Source organism: Nomascus leucogenys, chromosome 2 (genome assembly GCF_006542625.1).
Source record: "Nomascus leucogenys isolate Asia chromosome 2, Asia_NLE_v1, whole genome shotgun sequence".
NCBI lineage: Eukaryota > Metazoa > Chordata > Mammalia > Primates > Hylobatidae > Nomascus > Nomascus leucogenys.
Genome location: NC_044382.1, coordinates 88,459,329 through 88,479,381, shown reverse-complemented (window position 1 = coordinate 88,479,381; position 20,053 = coordinate 88,459,329). Strand labels below are relative to the sequence as shown.

Here is a 20,053-nt window from a genome sequence, read left to right as displayed (position 1 = left end):
GTTATCTGTAGGATCTAAAAATTAAAACAATTGAACTCATGGAGATAAGAGACAAGAATGATGGTTACCAGAGGCTGGGAAGGGCAGCGGCAGGGAGAGGGGGAAGTGGGGATGGTTAATGAGTATGAGAAAATAGAATGAATAAGATATACATTTGATAACACAACTGGGTGACTATAGTCAATAATAATTTAATTGTACATTTAAAAATAACTAAAACAGGACAACTGGATTGTTTGTAATGCAAACGATAAACACTTGAGGTGATGGATACCCCATCTACCCTGATGTGATTATTATGCACTGTATGCCTATATCAAAATATCTCACATACCCTATAAATATACAAACATATCATGCACCCACAGAAAGTAACAAATAAAACAGAAGTATTTCAGCAGCAAGGTGAGAGTGAAGTAGGTAAGAAAAATTGTAATTTTTTTTTTTTTTTGAGACAGGGTCTCACTCTATTGTCCAGGCTGGAGTGCAGTGGAGCAATCTCAGCTCACTGCAACCCCCACCTCCCTGGTTCAAGCAATTCCTGTGCCTCAGCCTCCCAAGTAGCTGGGTTTACAGGCATGTGCCACCAAACCTGGCTAATTTTTGTATTTTTAGTAGAAAGCGGGTTTTGCCATGTTGCCCAGGCTGGTCTCAAACTTCTGGGCTCGAGTGATCTCCCCTCCATGGCCTCTCAAAGTGCTGGGATTACAGACATGAGCCACCATACTCGACAGAAACATAGTAATTTTTAAATGACCATATAAAACTTCTGCAACATTTATACCATATACTCAAGCATCCCTAACAGTCACTTAATGTTTTGTCTTTCAGAAAAAAGAACTTTTGGCTAGGCACAGTGGCTCACACCTGTAATCCTAGCACTTTTGGAGGCCGAGATGGGTGGATCACTTGAGGTCAGGAGTTCAAGACCAACCTGGCCAATATGGTGAAACCCCATCTCTACTAAAAATACAAAAACAAATTAGCTGGGCATGGAATCCCAGCTACTCAGGAGGCTGAGGCAGGAGAATTGCTTGAACCCAGGAGGCAGAGGGTGCAGTGAGCTGAGATCGCACCACTGCACTCCAGCCCGGGCAACAGAGCGAGACTCTGTTTCAAAAAAAAAAAAGAAAAAGAAAAAAGAACTTTTTAAATGATAACCTCAAAGTTCAGAAGAAATCCTTACAGACATTTTTAACAATTGCCATAATTCTTTTATATAGCATCTAGTTTATTACCATGACTACATTCTTGGCTGTGATCCCCACATTCAAATTTCTGAAAATATCTCATATGAAATGACAAATGTACTATATGGTGAAGTTCTGAAACCTCTTTCCAAGCATCAGCATCATCTGACCCAGCAGACTAGTTTCCTTTAATATTAAATTAACATACAAACCTACACATTACTATCTTGTTTCTGTTCAACAAAACAGGTGATTTTCAAGGTATTTGTATACAGATGCTCTCATCCTACACTATACATGGGAGAAATGTATCTTTCTTCTCTGAATCCTTTTCCCCCTCCACAAACATCTCCTAGTCCCTAATTTATATAACATAATAAACAATGTCAATACAGTCTAACAATTAAGAATGTTTTGGAGTCCAGCTTGAAAGTGAATCCCAACTCTCCCACAATCTAGCTGTAGATTGCCGTGGGCAAGTTTCATGTATACAAATTCCCTAAGCTTGACAGAGGTTATTGTGAGGATTAACTGAAATCCATGGGAATCACTCAGCTTACTACAGCACACTAGATAAATTCTCACTATACATTAGCTATTGTTATTGCACTATCTTAGAGAACTCTAGAATAACCATTAAACCTTCACAGTCTATTTATGTACTATGTCTCATACAGTCTTTAATCTTTCTTCATCTTAATATAAATGAAAGCTCCGTGGCCAAGCACGGTGGCTCACGCCTGTAATCCCAGCACTTTGGGAGGCTGAGGCGGGTGGATCACTAGGTCAAGAGTTCGAGACCAGCCTGGCCTATATGGTGAAACCCCATCTCTACTAAAAATACAAAAATTAGCCAGGCGTGGTGACGGGTGCTTGTAGTCCCAGCTACTCGGGAGGCTGAGGCAGGAGAACTGCTTGAACCAGGGAGGCAGAGGCTGCAGTGAGTCAAGATCACGCCACTGCACTCCAGCCTGGGCAACACAGTGAGACTCCGTCTCAAAAAAAAAATAAATAAATAAATAAAAGCTCTTACCTTTTTATACTTGTAAGTGTCACAGTTAAGTGTGAATTCTGTGTCAATGCTATCTGAAATCTTTTTTTTTTTTTTTTTTTGAGACAGAATTCACTCTTGTTGCCTGGGCTGGAGTGCAAAGGCGCAATCTCAGCTTACTGCAACCTCCACCTCCCAGGTTCAAACGTTTCTCCTGCCTCAGTCTCCTGAGTAGCTCGGATTATAGGCATGCGCCACCACGCCTGGCTAATTTTGTATTTTTAGTAGAGAAGGGAGTTTCTCCATGTTGGTCAGGCTGGTCTCGAACTTGCAACTTCAGGTGATCCACCCGCCTCGGCCTCCCAAAGTGTTGGGATTACAGGCATGAGCCACCGCGCCCGGCCTGAAATACTACTCTTATTAGCTATGTGATCTTGGAGCACGTTACTTTCCCTCTCTCCATGCTTCACTGGTAAAATGGGCATAATATACCACACACCAGATAACAATTATGTAAATGGAATGAAATGATAAATATAAATAATAATATAATAAATATATGTTTAGAACCATTTTCCTACCTAGTAATAGCAATTTATTATTATTATTACTATTATTACCCTATGCAAACTTCTTCAAAGTGGTATCCAATAGTAACTGTACCTGCCTCTAATACTGTACAATTCCTAAATCTTCTCTCTTCCCCCCTCAAGCTTTTCCAGATTGATCAGAAGAGCTGCAAATAACTCCTAACTCCACTCTCTCTGGACTTAGAACTCACATAAGAACTTTCAGTTCTGTCCAGCCTGATTATACGTTGTTTTATGTTTACATATCATCTTCAAAAAAGAAAAGAAAAAAAAGGAAAAGACACATTCCTCAATTTGCATATCATACTAACACAACTATTTATGAAGATGCCAAGTATTAAATAGATCTTTATTAGTCTTTCTTAGCAGTGTTTTTTACTATACCTTTTAAGTGTATAGAAAATGGATGTTCCAAACTACACAGCACCTGCACAGGACCAACACATAGGGCCTATCACTATTGAAATCAACTAAAACTGGGCCTACTGAACTATAAATGTATTTATTAGCTAAGAATATAAAATCTACTTAGCTTCCAATAATTCATTGTCACATAGGAAATTTTATAAACTATACATTTCTGGACAACTTTACAGCACTAGAAGTGACAAATACAGCTCCTGACCAAATCTGTAGCATTTACTTATATATACATTCATATTCACATACATATATATACACACATATATAAAAGTGAACAAATACAATTTAAAGTTTTACTTACTCAAATTCTGTAGCATAATATTTAAGAAAGCCCAGTAAGAGGTCCCCAAGGTTTGATTCATTCTTTGAGAGGTAAGGAGGAACATTACATGGAGCTTGATGTACAAGGTGCAGCTGTATAGCAGGACTAAAAGACTCCTGTCAAAAAGAAGAAGGGAAAAAAATGTAAAGCCATTTAAAACACACACTAAGAAACTTTATAAATCCTGAACTAGGCTCCTCTTTGAAAAAGAGAGAAGAAATTTACTCTATTTGGCAAGTTGGAAACCTGAAATTTTTCTTCCACTAAAGACTTCACCAGTATTTGCAGTAGGCCAGAATGTACCTGAAAAACTAACATTCTAATCCTTGGCTTGAGTATATCACTCAGTTAACCCAACAGATCGCTATTTAGCAAAAGATTTTCTAACTCATAAATAAAACCTTACTATACATACTAAGATCTACCCAGTACCATATAGATTTCTTCATAAAGGTTATCTCATTCTTAATTATTCCTACAAGGAGCAGTTATACTTCATGTATAAAGGCTATAGCACAAAGTAAGAGTTTTTTCTGTCACTTCAAACTTCTCTCAAAGGCCATAAGAGTACCTTTAGTATAGAAATAGTACTTCTACTAATTTTAAGATTTTACAAATTTTGCTTTGTTTCTGTATCTTAGATGGAAAAGAAGAGAGATGTTCAACCTGAATTAAGCTTGAAAAGACAAAGAAGGCAGGGAAAATGAGATAGGAAACATACCAACAAGCAATATTCAGCAGGCTTTTACCGTAATATTTATAAAAGAGGATATTATTTGCCTGAAATGCAGGAACAAAGATGCCTATTAGAAAGAATACTAATGGGTACTTATTCTGTTTTCTTATGTTATCCCATTAATTTTCATATCAATTTTTCCTCTATTAACAGCAAGTTCTGGCTCTCAAATATACTAAATGTACTATCAAAATTATTAAGTCATTTATATACATCGATTAGAAAATAATGCAAGGTAATTTGCACAGTGCCATCAAGGATGGTTTTCTGTATTTCTCCACTGCCGTCAGAATAGAAATTGAATTTTTTTTTTGGGTTAAAAAAAAAAAAAAAAAAGCAATTAGTTAAGGCAGCAGAATGACAACTATGATTAAGATTCCAAACTACCTCAACCCTTGGCTTATAGATACTAATGTAATTAAAGACATCTAAATAATGCCAAGTTAAAAAATGAAGACTCTCTAAATAATGGTAGTAGAAAAATAGCATAGTGCATCATTTAATGCTAGTGCTCCCAAAATATGAATAAAAACAAAGGAGCAAGAAAACAAAAATATCTCCTCCCTTGTTCCATTACCTAAAATTCTATCAATAATTGTTAACTACTATGAAGTGATTACCTTTCTCTCAGAATAAAAATTCTATTCCAACCAAATTCATACAGTTGATACTCCTCAACATGGGACCTTCCCCTTACATTTCTAACAGCTGTAGTATTAATTACATTTTAAGATTCAAGTAGAAATTTTAATTGTCTAAAAGTGGAGGGGGTAGGAAAGAAACCTCAATTAGTAAAGACTAAAGACAGAAGGAAGAACAGATGCAGTGCCTCTATTCCCCTTTAACTCGTTAGGTATACAACTGAACTCAGGGCAACAATATTTAAAATTATAAAATTTAAATATTATTTTCTGGCAAATCAAACAAAAGGTATAATGTAGATCAAATAAGTAGGTCACTGTTTAATAGCTCCTGCTCTGAAAGCTTCTTAGTAATTTTGATTCCTAGCACCAAGCACAATTAGCATTCAATTTATGAACTGAATATGCTAAAACAGAAGTCACTTTCTTATCTGAAGTCTAAAAATGATTGTACCTCCTTTAAAATTTTTATTTTGTTCAGTAATGTAAAGAAAAAGTTCAGCAATTATGACATTAAGAACTGAAGAGTTGTGAGATCCACTCCATTAAAATGCTGAATGACCTGAGACCAACAATTTGGCCAGTCTTCTCTTAGCTTCACTGTTCTTTTTCATGGTCACACACAGAGTCAGGTCATGCTTACTGAGGGAGAACTGAAGCAGAAATCCAAACCAAAACTGAAAAAGATGAGGACACCTAAAGGCAGCTACCAGTAGACAGTAATTCTATCTATCCTTAAGAAATCCCCTAAGCCAGGCATGGTGGCTCAAGCCTGTAATCCCAGCACTTTGGGAGGCCAAGGCAGAAGGATCAATCTTTCGACAATTAAGCACTTTCTGAAATAAGTTAGACTGGCTAATCTTCTATATGGAAACTGTTCTTCAAAATCTTGAGTGAAAGATGATCACTTTCCATCTCCAGGCAAACAGAAAGAAGTTTAGGTTATCAAATAAAATACTTTAAGTATAATTTCATAGCAATATGAATTATGAAATAGTTGAGCCCAGGAGTTTGAGACCAGCTTAGGCAACTTAGTGAGACCCTATCTCTAAAAAAAAAATAGATTAGCTGGGCATGGTGATGATTGCTGTCGTCTCAGGTACTCAGGAGGCTGAGGCACGAGAAGCGACTGAGCCCAGGAGGGCTCATCATTGCACCACTGCACTCCAGCTTGGGCAAGACCTTATCTCAAAAAAAAAAAAAAAAGAAAGAAAGAAAAGAAATCCCCAGTTTTTAATGATCATTCACATTACAGAGAGATTCTTTGCTTTAAAATTTCAACAAATAATTTCTTTAAGGCCTGACGCGGTGGCTCATGCCTGTAATCCCAGCACTTCGGGAGGCCAAGGTGAGCGGTTCCCTCGAGGTCAGGAGTTCGAGACCACCCTGGCCAACACTGTGAAAACCCGTCTCTACTAAAAATACAAAAATTAGCTGGACATGGTGGCAGGCGCCTGTAATCTCAGCTACTCAGGAGGCTGAGGCAAGACAATCGCTTGAACTCGGGAGGTGGAGGTTGCAGTAAGCCGAATCCATGCCACTGCACTCCAGCCCAGTCTGGGTAACAGAGCAAGACTCCGTCTCATAAAAAAAAAAAGAAAAAAAAAAAAAGAACTTCTTTAAAAGGCAGCTTCCCCACTTTAGTTATGTATTTAAGAAAAATACACGCTACTTCAGATAGGACAAGGGGGTTCAGAACTTAAACTAATATTTTAGAAAGTACATAAAGAGCAACCAAAAAGTCAAAGAGAAAGAAAGCAGCCTTAAAATTACAAAGTAAGTACACAGAATAGCAATTAAACTGGTAACATCCATCTCTTTAATAAATACATTTTTGGGTTACAAATTTTTACTGTTGCTTGTGTGCCTATATAGAGGGAAGATTAATTATATTTTTTAGGTTGATATCTTATTCTGGGCTTCTGATAATCAAATGTATAACCTGTTAACTCCTGAAAACATTTTCCAAATGATTTTTAAATGTTGATCCTTTAGAAGACACGTAATCTTTCATTTCTCTTCAAGTTAAAAAAAATTAAATAGAAAACCCCCTGGAAAACATCTGAGAACTCTCACCACTTCTGCTCATAGAACTGTCTATAATAATGGCAAAAATACCTTTTGCCAGATTCCATCATTTTTTTCTGAGACTGTCCCATGATATCTTATGTTACCTTCAAAGTCTGAAATTTGGACAATTAAGCACTTTCTGGAATAAGTAAGAATGGCTAATCTTCTATTTGAAAACTGTTCTTTAAATGATGAAAGGCTTAAATCAAAGATGATCACTTTCCATCTCCAAGTAAACAGAAATTTACATTATTAAAAGAGATTAAGCATAATTTCCTAATGATATGAATTATGAGATCCTAGAAATATATGTTAAAGAAGGTTACAAGGAAAAGAAGAACTGATAGGGAATACTTCTGCCTGAAAAGAAAAAGAACTAAGTGATATCTTGAAGTTTCTGCAAAGATAACTGAATTGCACACAGGTAGGTCATCATTAATCTGGTGATGTATGTTAAAGATTCATCATAAAATTTCCTTTAATTATATCTGATTTTAGTAGATTTTACAAGTTGTGAGATCAAAGTAAGTATATAACATAGAGGTACTATAATGAAGTGACTAAGAGCATTGGCTTTGAAGTCAGACTGAGTGTGAAGCATCACCCTTCTATTAGCTGCAGGTATTTAATCAAGTTACCTAGCTTTCCTCAGCTTCATCATTTATAATACAAGGAAAGGAAAAATACTCAGATGGCTGTTGTAAGGATTTATTAACTGTTTAGTATATGCCACATATTATTATTGCACATTTATACAATATCGTGTGGTTACCTCCTGAAACTTTTCATGTATTATTTCCAAATTAATTTTTCTATGTTTTCAAAATTAAAGTAATGCCAACTTTAAAACAATGTTTTATAACCATTAAAAAAAAAATCTCCACCAAAATTTTTTAATCTTTTTTTTTTTTTTGAGACGGAGTCTCACTCTGTCACGCAGGCTGGAGTGCAGTGACACGATCTCAGCTTACTGCAACCTCCGCCTCCTGGGTTCAAGCAATTCTCCTGCCTCAACCTCCTGAGTAGCTGGGACTACAGGTACGTGCCTCTACACCTGGCTAATTCTTGTATTTTTAGTAGAGACAGGGTTTGACCATGTTGGCCAGGATGGTCTCGATCTCATTACCTCGTGATCCACCCTCCTCGGCCTCTCAAAGTGCTGGGATTACAGGCATGAGCCACCACGGCTGGCTAAATCTTTTCAAAGGTATTCATTTATAGCCCGTTTCAGGTAATTGACCGATCCCTTCCTCGTATTAGGTTGATTTTTAAAATGAAGAAAGTTTCTATATATGTGTGTGTACAGTTGTACCTTGGTATTCCTAGGCAACTGGTTCCAGGGCTCCAGGGGATGCTAAAGTCCCTTACATGAAATGGTGAAGTATTTCCATATAACCTATGTACACCCTCTCATATACTGTAAATCATCTCTAGATTACTTACAATACCTAATACAATTTAAACTCCATCTAAATAGTTGTTATACTATATTTATTTGTATTTTTATTGTTGTTATTTTTCCTGAATATTTTTGATGTGTGGTCGGTTGAATCCATGGATGCATAACCCACATACAGAGGGCCCATTGTATATATACAGGCACGCCTCGTTTTGTTGCACTTCACTTTACTGTACTTCGAAGATACTGCAGTTTTTACAAATTGAAGGTTTATGGCAATGGTGTATCTAGCAAGTCTATCAGCATTGCCATTTTTCCAGCAGCATGTGCTCACTTCAGGTCTCTGTGTTCCACTCTGGTAATTCTCGTATTTCAAACTTTTTCATTATTATTATATGTTATGGTGATCTGTGATCAGTAATATTTGATGTTACTACTGTAATTGTTTTGGAGTGCCACAAATGGCATCCACATAAGACTGCAAACTTAATCAAAAATGTTATGTGTACTCCGATTGCTCCACTGACTGGCAGGCAATTCCCCTGTCCCTCTCCCCTTCCTTGGGCCTCCGTATTCTCGGAGATGCAACAATACTGAAATTAGGCCAATTAATAACCCTACAATGGCCATCCAAGTGAAAGGAAAACCCACACATCTCTCACTTTAAATGAAAAGCAAGAAATGACTAAGCTTAGTGAAGAAGTCATGCTGAAAACCAATACAAGCCAAAAGGTAGGGTCTCTTGCACCAATGACAGCCAGGCTGTGAATGCAAAGGAAAAGTTCTTGAAGGAAATTAAAAGTACTACTCTAGCGAACGCATCAATGATAAAAAAGCAAAACAGCCTTATTGCTGATATGGAAAGTTTTGTTGGTCTGGATAGATCAAACAAGCCAAAATATTTCTTTAAGCCAAAACCTAACCAGAGCAAGACGCTAACTCTCTTCAATTCTATGAAGGATGAGAAAGTTGAGGAAGCTGCAGAAGAAAAGCTGGAAGGTAGCAGAGGCTGGTTATGAGGTTTAAGGAAATAAGCTATTTACATAACATAAAATTACAAAGTGAACAGCAAGTGCTTATGAAGAAGCTATAGCAAGTTATCCAGAAGTTATCTCGCTAAATTAACATGGCTACACTGAACAACAGATGAATGCAGCTACACTAAATAGCAGAGTTTTCAGTGTAAATGAAACAGGCTTCTATTCGAAGATGCTATCTAGAACCTTCACAGCTACAGAAGAGACATCAATGCCTGGCTTCAAGGTTTCAAAGGACAAGCTGACTCCTGTTAGGGGCTAATGCAGCTGGTAACTTTAAGGTGAAGCCAATGCTTATGTACCATTCCAAAATCCCAGGGCCCTTAAGAATTATGCTAAATTTACTCTGCCAGTGCTCTATAAATGGAACAAAGCCTTGATGACAACACATCTCTTTACAGCATGGTACACTGAATATTTTAAGCCCACTGTTGAGACCTACTACTACTGCTCATTGACAATGCACCTAGTCATCAAAGAGCTCTGATGGAGATGTACAAAGAGATTAATGTTTTCATGCCTGCTAACACAACATCCATTCTACAGCCCATGGATCAAGGAGTAATTTTCATTTTCAAGTATTATTATTTAAGACATACATTTCACAAGGCTATAACTGCCACAGATAGTGATTCCACTAATGAATCTGGACAAAGTACATTGAAAGCCTTCTGGAAAGGAGTCATCATTCTAGATACCATTAGGAACATTCATGATTCATGGGAGGTCAAAATATCAACATGAACAGAAGTTTAAAAGAAATTAATGCCAACCCTTTTGGATGACTTTGAGAGGTTCAAGACTTCAGTGGAGGAAGTAACTGCAGATGTGGTGAAAACAGCAAGATAATTAGAATTAGCAGTGGAACGTGAAGATATGACTGAACTGCTGCAATTTCATGACAAAACTTTAACAGATGAAGTTCTGCTTCTTACGGATGAGCAAAGAAAAGTAGTTTCTTGAGACAGAATCTACTCCTGGTGAGGATGCTATGAATCTTGTTGAAATGACAACAAAATACCAGTACTGCTTGGATCAACCACATAACCTTTCTAAGACTTAGTTTTTTCATTAGTGAAAGAGGGATAATATTTCTAAGTGCATAAAGGATTTAGAACATTACATAAACTTAGCTGGTAAAGCAGTGGCAGGATTTGAGAGGACTGACTTCAATTTTAAAGGACGTTCTACTGTACATAAAATGCTAGCAAAGATCATCATACACTACAGAGAAATCTTTTGTGAAGAAGAGTCAATCAGTGTGGCAAACTTTACTGTTGTCTTATTTTCAGAAACTGCCACAGCCACCGCAACCTTCAGCAACCACCACTCTGATCAGTCAGGAGCCGTCAATATCAAAGCAAGACTCTCCACAACTGGTGCTGAAGGCTCAGCTGATCGTTAGCATTGTGTAGCAATAAAGAATTTTTAAACAAAGGTATGTACATTTTTTAGACATAATGCTATTGCACTCTTAAGAGACTACACGATAGCGTTAAGTGTAACTTTTATATGCACTGGGAAACCAAAAAATTCATGTGACTCACTTTATTGCAGTGGCCTGGAACCAAACCTGCAACACCTCAAACGTATGTCTGCACAGGCTACAAACCTGTACAGCATGTTATTATACTGAATACTGTAGGCAACTGTAACACAATGGTAAGTATGCGTGGATCTAAACATATCTAAAAATAGAAAAGGTACACTAAAAACATGGTATAAAAGATAAAAAACAGTATACCCTTACCATGAGTGGGGCTTGCAGAAGTAGAAGTTGCTGGGTGAGTCAATGAGTGAGTAGTGAGTGAATGTGAAGGCCTAGAACATTACTATGCGCTACTGTAGACTTTATAAATACTGTACACTTAGGCTACCCTGAGTTTATTTTAAAATTTTCCTTTCTTCAATAATAAATTAACCTTAGCTTACTTTATTTTAAAAACTTTTTAACTTTTAGGCTGTTTTGTAACAACACAGCTTAAAATACAAACACATTGCGCAATGATACAAAAATATTTTCTTTCTTTATATCCTTATTCTATAAGATTTTTTTATTTTAAATTTTTTTTCCTTACTTTTAAACTTTTTTGTTAAAAACAAAGGCACAAACATACACATCAGCCTAGGCCCACACAGTATCAGGATCATCACTATCACTGTCTTCCACCTCCACATCATGTCCCACTGGAAGATCTTTGGGGACAATATCATGCATGGAGCTGTCATTTCATATAACAATGTCTTCTTCTGGAATACCTCTTGAAGGACCTATGAGGCCATTTTATAGTTAGCTTGTTTTTTAAATAAGCATAAAGAGTATACTCACAAATAATGATAAAAAGTATAGTACAGCAAAAACCAAGTGACAGGAATATTTCAGCTCTCTTACCATCTTATGAGACCACCATCATGTATGTGGTCTGTCATTAACCAAAACATCATTCTGCAGCACATTACTGTATGTGTATATATGTATAATTTAAGGTGTTTTTTAACATTTAACTACACAGAAAAGCTATAGAATTCTTTATTTCATAACTATTAAAAAGAAGAGGGTAATTTTCTTGCAACTCTATTAACATAAATGTTTCCTAGAGTACAAAGATACTTTCAGGGAAGGAAACAAATAGCTAAAAAACACAAGTTGTATTGATAAATCTACCTAGCATAAATTTAAGTTAACCCTCATAGTAATATGCTTGCATTAAAATAAAGATTCTTGTGGGGGGAGAGGGGAGGGATAGCATTAGGAGATATACCTAATGCTAAATGACGAGTTAATGGCTGCAGCACACCAACATGGCACATGTATACATATGTAACAAACCTGCACATTGTGCACATGTACCCTAAAACTTAAAAGTATAAAATAAAATTAAAAAAATAAAAAAAAAGATTCTTTCATAAGCTCAATCTGTTTATATATTTAACTTTCTCAGCTTCATTTATTCAACTTAATAGTAAATACTCTGCCCTCTATCAGCTATGTTGTTTAAGTCAATAAGAATTTAGTAATACTCAGTAATTCTATACTATAATACAGTTTTCAGAGACAATGATGTCTATGGCCTTTTATCCCTTTCATATCACAACTGAACTGAAATATACCAATTTTAAAAATATTTAAAATGTTATAAATTTTGAAAATATGAAAATGACTAAAAAGCATAGTATACTGAACAAATTTATTCCATTCCAAAATTGTTTTCTCTTATTTTAAAAATAAACCCTATTTTGTATTAGAGAAGCTCAAAATTTAAAAGAACCCTGTGGTTTCCTTTGTAAAGTAACAAAGTTGTTTTTTTGTTGTTGTTAAATTTTCTAAAACTTATTTATACAAGCTGAAATTCTGCCGTAACTGCTGTCCTTAAAGGTATATCTGTATATGAACAATCAGATGTATACAAATAAAATGTAATAAGCAACAGAAATTAGATAAAATGTTAGTGAATACTACTGTAATTTTGCCTTCCCCCAAGAAAGAGTATAATGGAAGAATTGTTAGTATCACTTGGATCAATCATGTAACATTTCTAGAAGTTTCTTCATTAGTGAAAGAGGGATAATACCTTCCAAGTTTATTTGTTCAGGGTTTTTAAAATTGTGTATAAAATGTACAGTATGCTGACATATATAATGGAAACTAAATAAACGATGGCTATTATATATATATATATATTTTGAGACGGAGTCTTGCTCTGTCGCCGAGGCTGGAGTACAGTGGCGCAATCTCGGCTCACTGCAACCTCCGCCTCCCAGGTTCAAGCAATTCTCCTCCTCACCCTCCTGAGTAGCTGGGACTACAGGCACCTGCCACCATGCCCAGCTAGTATTTCAATTTTTAGTAGAGACAGGGTTTCACCATCTTGGCCAGGCTGGTCTTTAACTCCTGACCTCGTGATCCACCCACCTCGGCCTCCCAAAGTGCTGGGATTACAGGCATAAGCCACCACACCCAGATGGTTGTTATTAATAATAGCAAACAAGCTGACTTGTTTGTTCCATCGGACAGACCATTAAAAACGTGTTCTGCTGACCAGCTTACAGGTTTCATATAAAGCAAAAAATCTTGTGTGAGAAGAGGTAGTAAGTCCCTATCCATGTAAACAAAAATCCTATAGTAAAGGTAAATTAATTAAATATTTGTGATGGCAATGTAACCATATGTGAATGCAAATTAGGAGATTCCTAATCTGGCAGGTCTTGCTATTAGTATTTTTTAAGGCCTTGGGGCTAAATCCATTTCCCCATTACAGGTATAGAAATAAGCTTATAAGCAAAACAGATGGAGAGCATAGGGCCAGAGGTAGTGGATATGAACAGAAGTCAGGACTCTGTCATGGGAGAAAGCTAGATAATAAGAAAAACAGAACACAGAAGTGAAAATGGGGCCGTTAGTAAGAACCTGAGTATTATAAAAGCATTCCCTCTGACCCCAACCACAGTACACTGATATTTCGCCAGTCTCCTATATTAGTAAAAAGAGCTTCATGTAGCATAGGGTTTTAAGTGAGACTGCTGCAGAAGCATTTTTCAATACACAATATTATTTTGGGATAAGTTTTTAGATCCTTTGCTAAAGAACACATGCAGCTCTTTCTACACTGACACCTGCGTCTTAAAGCAAGATGAGGTTGGGTCAATAAAATGAAATATGACCTTTCAGTACAAACAAAAGAGTCAATACTTTATGGAGAGGGAAAACATTCAAAATTAAGGCCAACAGGCTGGGTGTAGTGGCTCATGCCTATAATCCCAGAACTTTGGGAGGCCAAGGTAGAAGGCTCGCTTGAGGCCAGGAATTTGAGACCAAACTGGGCATCACAGCAAGACCGTCTCTACAAAAAAAAGAATAAATAAAAAGATTAAAAAGAATAAGGCCAAAAAGTTCAAGTTATCTCTATTTCTGTACTTTCTTTCATTTTTCATAATGTTTAAGAGACCATAAAGACTGATCCTTAGCTATACTGGAAACTCATTATAATAATTTTTCATAATAGCAGAAACTAGTTTTTTTTAAAAAGGGAAGATGAGATAGCCAGATTCTAAAAGGCTCTTGTTATACAGTCTCTTCTAGCAGATGACATTCCACAGAATGTGAGATCTCCACCACAGCAGGGCTGTATTAAAATGAACCTTTATTATCCAGCACCTTGCATGTGTGCATTACAATAATAACTTATGTTCAAAACCAAGAACATTGGTTCTTCTCAATTATCAGATATTAAACTATATTTAATTGATGTTCCATGTCAAGTAAATTTGTTATATTTTGTGTGACACAATAAATAAGTTTTTTGAAAATTAATCATCTAAGCTGGTGTATTTCTCTTTGTAGTATGACCATTTAGTAAGTTTAGAAGACAGCTTTTCTTATAAGTAAATGAAACCAATATGTAAAAATTATGTGGTTTCAGAAGAGTAGTCAAACATTCTAAACAAGTAGCTTAAATATTATTTCCAAATAAACACAGGAAAAAGCATGACTATGGAGGAAAACACTAATGATATAAAACAAAGAAACAATTCTGGAGAAAGAATACACGAAAACTGAAAAAGAAACACAAGGATTCTTATAGATTATGAATACATACATAACCTATGTCTCTAAACTCAAACTAAGTACATACTAAATTTATTCTAGTGGCCACACTTCATTTCTTGAATGTTTCCAATTAATGTCAGCAGGATTCATAGTATTATGCAGACAAGAATAGTGTACTAATATTATCTGTTGTGGTGTATTACTTAGCAAGATCAAATTAAAGAAAGAAAGATTATCCAATTGTTCAACTTCTTTCCCCCTGCTTTTCAAAGTATAAATATACTGGGCCAAAAAATTTCTGAGTTATTAACTAAAGAAATGCTGTGAAGCTATATTTTAAAATAGTAGGAAGAAAACTGGAATAACGCCAAATGGGCAACTGAGTATATTTAATCTCCATTAGTGATAATCTTGAGAATCATGCAAAACAAATTCCACCATTAACACAACTGACCAGACTGCCAATAACAAAATAAGAACTAAGAGAGTTTTCTGAAACAGCATATGAAACATTTTTAATGTTCTCTTGGTATATATAGAAAATGTTATCATGTACTTAGCCTTACTACTTTTATAGTCACATTAATACTACTTATAATAGTTCTACATACACTTGACATAAAATGTATTATAATAATTTATAAGAAACACTTACTGGGTAAATTTTTTGGAGGGATGGAAGGATGGGTTCAGGTAGGGCTACAAAAAGAAAAAGTTTAAAGCTTCCGTGATTCACGTGATTCATTTTACAATGCAATAACTCGTCAGCTACATCCCAGGTATGAGACTATAAGGGTTTATGCTAAAATTCAACAGTTTTCAAATATTTCATGAAATTAATTCTTATCCCTAAGTTTGTATTTAAAATATATTTAAGTTGACAAACTAAGGTTTTATTAATAAACTACATATATCCCTATGTAAATCAGTGTTCCTCAGATGGTTTTAGAATAATAGGCTATCAATAAAGGGACACATATAATTTGTCCAACATCAGACATACACACAAAATAAGCAAGACAAGGATTGCTCTACAGATACTGAATAGACATTATTAAGATGGATGTAGCAATCAAAAACTGTAATTTTAAAAATACAGTTCAATGACACTAGGAGATAAAAATAGTTCTTTCATAGTTGTCCCTTTATTATTTAATTTCCACTGACAATACCAAAATTGAAATCGTTCAGGAAACTGATATACTGCAAATAACAACAAAAAAAATCAAATAAAAGTGAAAGAAAAATCTTCAACCTCATTAGTACATTTTTAAAGAATGCTCAGCAAAAGTTAGAAAACTAAGGGCACCAATCTGCTATTAATAAAATTTCATACAAAGAAATTATCCTCATGTTACCATCATATTTGTGTCATCCTTCACCAATCGTTTTAAACAAATCCAATCTCATTAAATGCATTAACAGTAATTTTACATTGTTTTAATATGAAAAGAACAATATAAAAAGGCTAAGTGCCTAACATTCACAATATAAGAAATAACTATAAAATATAATGTCATGAGTATGGTAAAATACAAGTAATACATTTTCAAATTTAAGAATTAGGAAGGATTTAAGAATTAGGAATACACTATGTATAACAACTACATAAACTCAACAACAAAGCATATTAATTCACTTTTAATGTATGATTTAGCAAAAACTTTAAAAAATGACTTCTGAAATATATTAATGTAAATGTAATGAACCATTATGACCAACTTACACGGTCTCCAACTATAATTAAAAGGGTATAAATTTTTACCACATAGTACAAAGTAGGATGCTTTATTTAAATTTCCTTTATGTATCACATTTCATCCCCATGTTGAAAACTGGCATAAAATGAAATTCCATGGTATTTCTGCATGTTCTCAGTACATGACTGAGAATATCAGTAAAAAAAAAACTCAATCATTACTTACCAGAATCACTCTTAGGAAGTAAGGATATATATATTCCTTTCCCCTAAGAGGCATTCAAATACTCAACATTCTAGAAGACCTGCCAAGTAAACTCAAACCCCACTCACTTTAATTCTAAATGCCTCTATATTTGTATAAGACTTTTTAATAGCTTTCTAGTAATTTTGGTTATAATACAGAAGTCAAATTGGAAAATCTTACAAGAAATTAGTTTACTTAAAAACTTGAATACCTTTCCCATTCAATAATCTAGTATACTAAAAATATAATAAAGGATGAAGAGAAGATTATAGAGAATTAGAATAAAAAACCTTTATCTCATTCTGGTACCATAACTAGAATGCTAGGAGAGAAAAACAAATACTAGCCACTGGTTGAGGATCTTTCCATGGACAAAAAAGCTTTTAGAACTCAATAATTTGGAAGTTTTTGGAGGCAGGGTTATCATTACGTAAATTCTTTATGTTACAACCTTAAAAGATTTATAAACACTAGTCATCAGAGAAGCAATTAGTGTACTGCATAAGTTATTTATTAACAATATCCTGATACTATCAATGAGTTTAGTAGTTCTTAAAATGTTTATCTTATGCCAAAGCAATGTAAATTCTGGAAAAATCTGACTATAACATCTATTTTACTTCAGAATTTTGGACTACGGGTTCAGTCTTTTAAATTTCTCTCTCAAAGGCAAACTAAAAACAAAACAAAAGCTCATTATTAGAGTATATGATTAATAGGTAATGCCTTGAACATAGCTAATCTACAAAATTTTACTTTGCCCATGGTTTCCACAACAGCTTGCTGGTAGAGACCCCACAAATTTATACCCATAAACTTTCCATATAGATGTACCAAAAATTTAAATTTTAAATAGCAGATCTTCAATCACACTAAGAATCATTAATTTGGAAAACCCAAGAACAACTTTATTTACTTATTATTATTTTTTTTTTGAGACAGGGTCTCGCTCTGTCACCCAGGCTGGAATGCAGTGGCACGATTTGGGCTCACTGCAGCCTCCACCTCCCGAATTCAAGTGATTCTCATGCCTCAGCCACCCCACTGGCTGGGATTACAAGTGTGCACCACCACATCCACCTAATTTTTTGTATTTTAGTAGAGACAGGGTTTCGCCACATTGGCCAGGCTCTGCAAGGACAATTTTAAAATGTCTACCAGAAAGCTCTGTATGTCTAGGAATATGGTAAACATTCCATGAATATTCATTAATGTTATTATTTCTAGCCAATTGATAATCTTACCTTTTTCGTTACTTTTTTTTTTTGAGACAGTGTTTCGCTCTTGTTGCCCAGGCTGGAGTGCAATGGCACGATCTAGGCTTACTGCAACCTCTGCCTCCCGGATTCAAGTGATTCTACTGCCTCAGCCTCCCAAGTAGCTGGGATTACAGCCGTGCACTACCACACCCAGCTAATTTTGTATTTTTAGTAGAGATGGGGTTTCACCATGTTGGTTAGGCTGGTCTCGAATTCCTGACCTCAAGTGATCCACCGGCCTCAGCCTCCCAAAGTGATGAGATTACAGGCGTGAGCCACCGTGCCCGGCCTCCTTTTTCATTAGCTCTTAAGTTATAATTAAAATCTTTTCTCAATTCCCCCTCATGTTTGATCAGTCATCTTTCAAGTATCTGTAGTCAATTACTGACTACTGGAATTTATTCTAGGAACTGTGTTAATCTTTTTAACCTTTCTACATACAGAGGACCTATTTCCTTTCTCTGTTTATGGCAGAAAAGATATTAAAGCGTTTAAGAAGTTAAACAAAACATAAAGGTCATTTAATCCAACTGTTTGTGTTACAGGTGAGATTAAGGCCAGTGAGGTACAATAACTTGACCAAAGTCACAAAAACTAGTTTTTTGTGGCAGAGCTGTAACTGCTCAATACACCTTGCAGACTCTTGTTTGCCCTTTTCCCTTACAGTAATGTGATACTGCCAAGAAAAGCGACTATCTATTTTAATCATCTCATTTCTTCTAGGGAGGAGTAGCTTAAATTTGCCAGTGTAGAGTTACACATTAGCCCTGGGTAGCTGATGTCCTTCAAGAAAGACCTAGGAATGGCTGAATGCAGCACCATTAATTACAAACCACTTCAGTAAATGGCACCACTCTGTCAAAAATAAAATGTTTGGCAAAGTCTACACTAAATTTTAATATGATTTTATTAGACTGGCAAAATAGCAATGTTTAATTTTTTTGTTTTATTAAGAGAGAGTCACTCTGCTGGCCAGGCTAAAATGCAGTGGCATAATCATAGCTCACTGCAACCTCAAACTCCTGGGCTCAAACAATCCTCCTACCTTAGCCTCCTGAGTAGCTAGGACTAATGACATGTGCCACCATGCCCAACTAATTTTTTTTTATTTTTTATTTTTGTAGATGGGGGAGTCTCACTATATTGCTCAGTGGTCTCAAACTCCTGGCCTCAAGCAATCCTCCCGCCTCAGCCTCCCAAAGCACTTGGGATTACAGGCATGAGCCACTGCACCTGGCCCTAATTTAAAATTTTTAATTTGCTTTCAATACCACATTGGGGCATCTGTGATTAACGTACATTTTTCTAAAGAAGTCAATCAAACTTAAAATTTCTAAGGTAACCAGTAAGAATTAAGGAGTAGGGCACATATTATCGATGATCATGTATGCTAAATGCTTTAGTCAAATCTCATTTTTAAATCACAACTAAAATATAAATAGTGAATAGTGATGAGTGCTACATATTTTTTATACTTTATATATATATAAGAAATCCTATTCCATTTTTAATGAAAGTAAACTGCAACCCACAAGAGAACAGAGTTCACTGAAAAAAAATACGTTTAGAGTTCACCTGAACATATATTATAAAGTAATATATGTTCGAGATTGACATATATTTTGTAAAATTGGACAAAACTGATTAATGACACATAAAGTAATGTCTAAAACAGCCAATGTCGTATGTTTCAAATTTTTTTAGAGGGGCAAATCAATCATCAAACCAGTATATGTTCAAGACTGGTCAGCAATAAAAATACATGTATTAAGATTAGCCTGAACTACTTTAACATTAAAGAAGATCATCAAACCTCTCTGATGACTGATTCATAAAATGATGGCCCATTTAAACTATTTTGTCTCTCTTGGGGAAGTCAAAAAAATCATTTGAGACCAGCA

The 20,053-nt window shown here is 35.3% G+C and overlaps 1 protein-coding gene across 9 annotated transcripts in view; it reads right to left on the bottom strand.

Annotated features, from left to right (window-relative positions):
* Positions 1-20,053, bottom strand: part of TENT2 (terminal nucleotidyltransferase 2) — a 73,168-nt gene that overhangs the window by 13,726 nt on the left and 39,389 nt on the right. For all 9 annotated transcript variants that reach the window (XM_012505509.2, XM_030800560.1, XM_030800588.1 and 6 more), the window contains 2 exons: positions 15,603-15,646; positions 3,496-3,632 (listed from right to left, as the gene is read on the bottom strand). In XM_012505509.2, the coding sequence (XP_012360963.1) occupies positions 3,496-3,632; positions 15,603-15,646 (181 nt within the window). The remainder of the gene's footprint in view (positions 1-3,495; positions 3,633-15,602; positions 15,647-20,053) is intronic.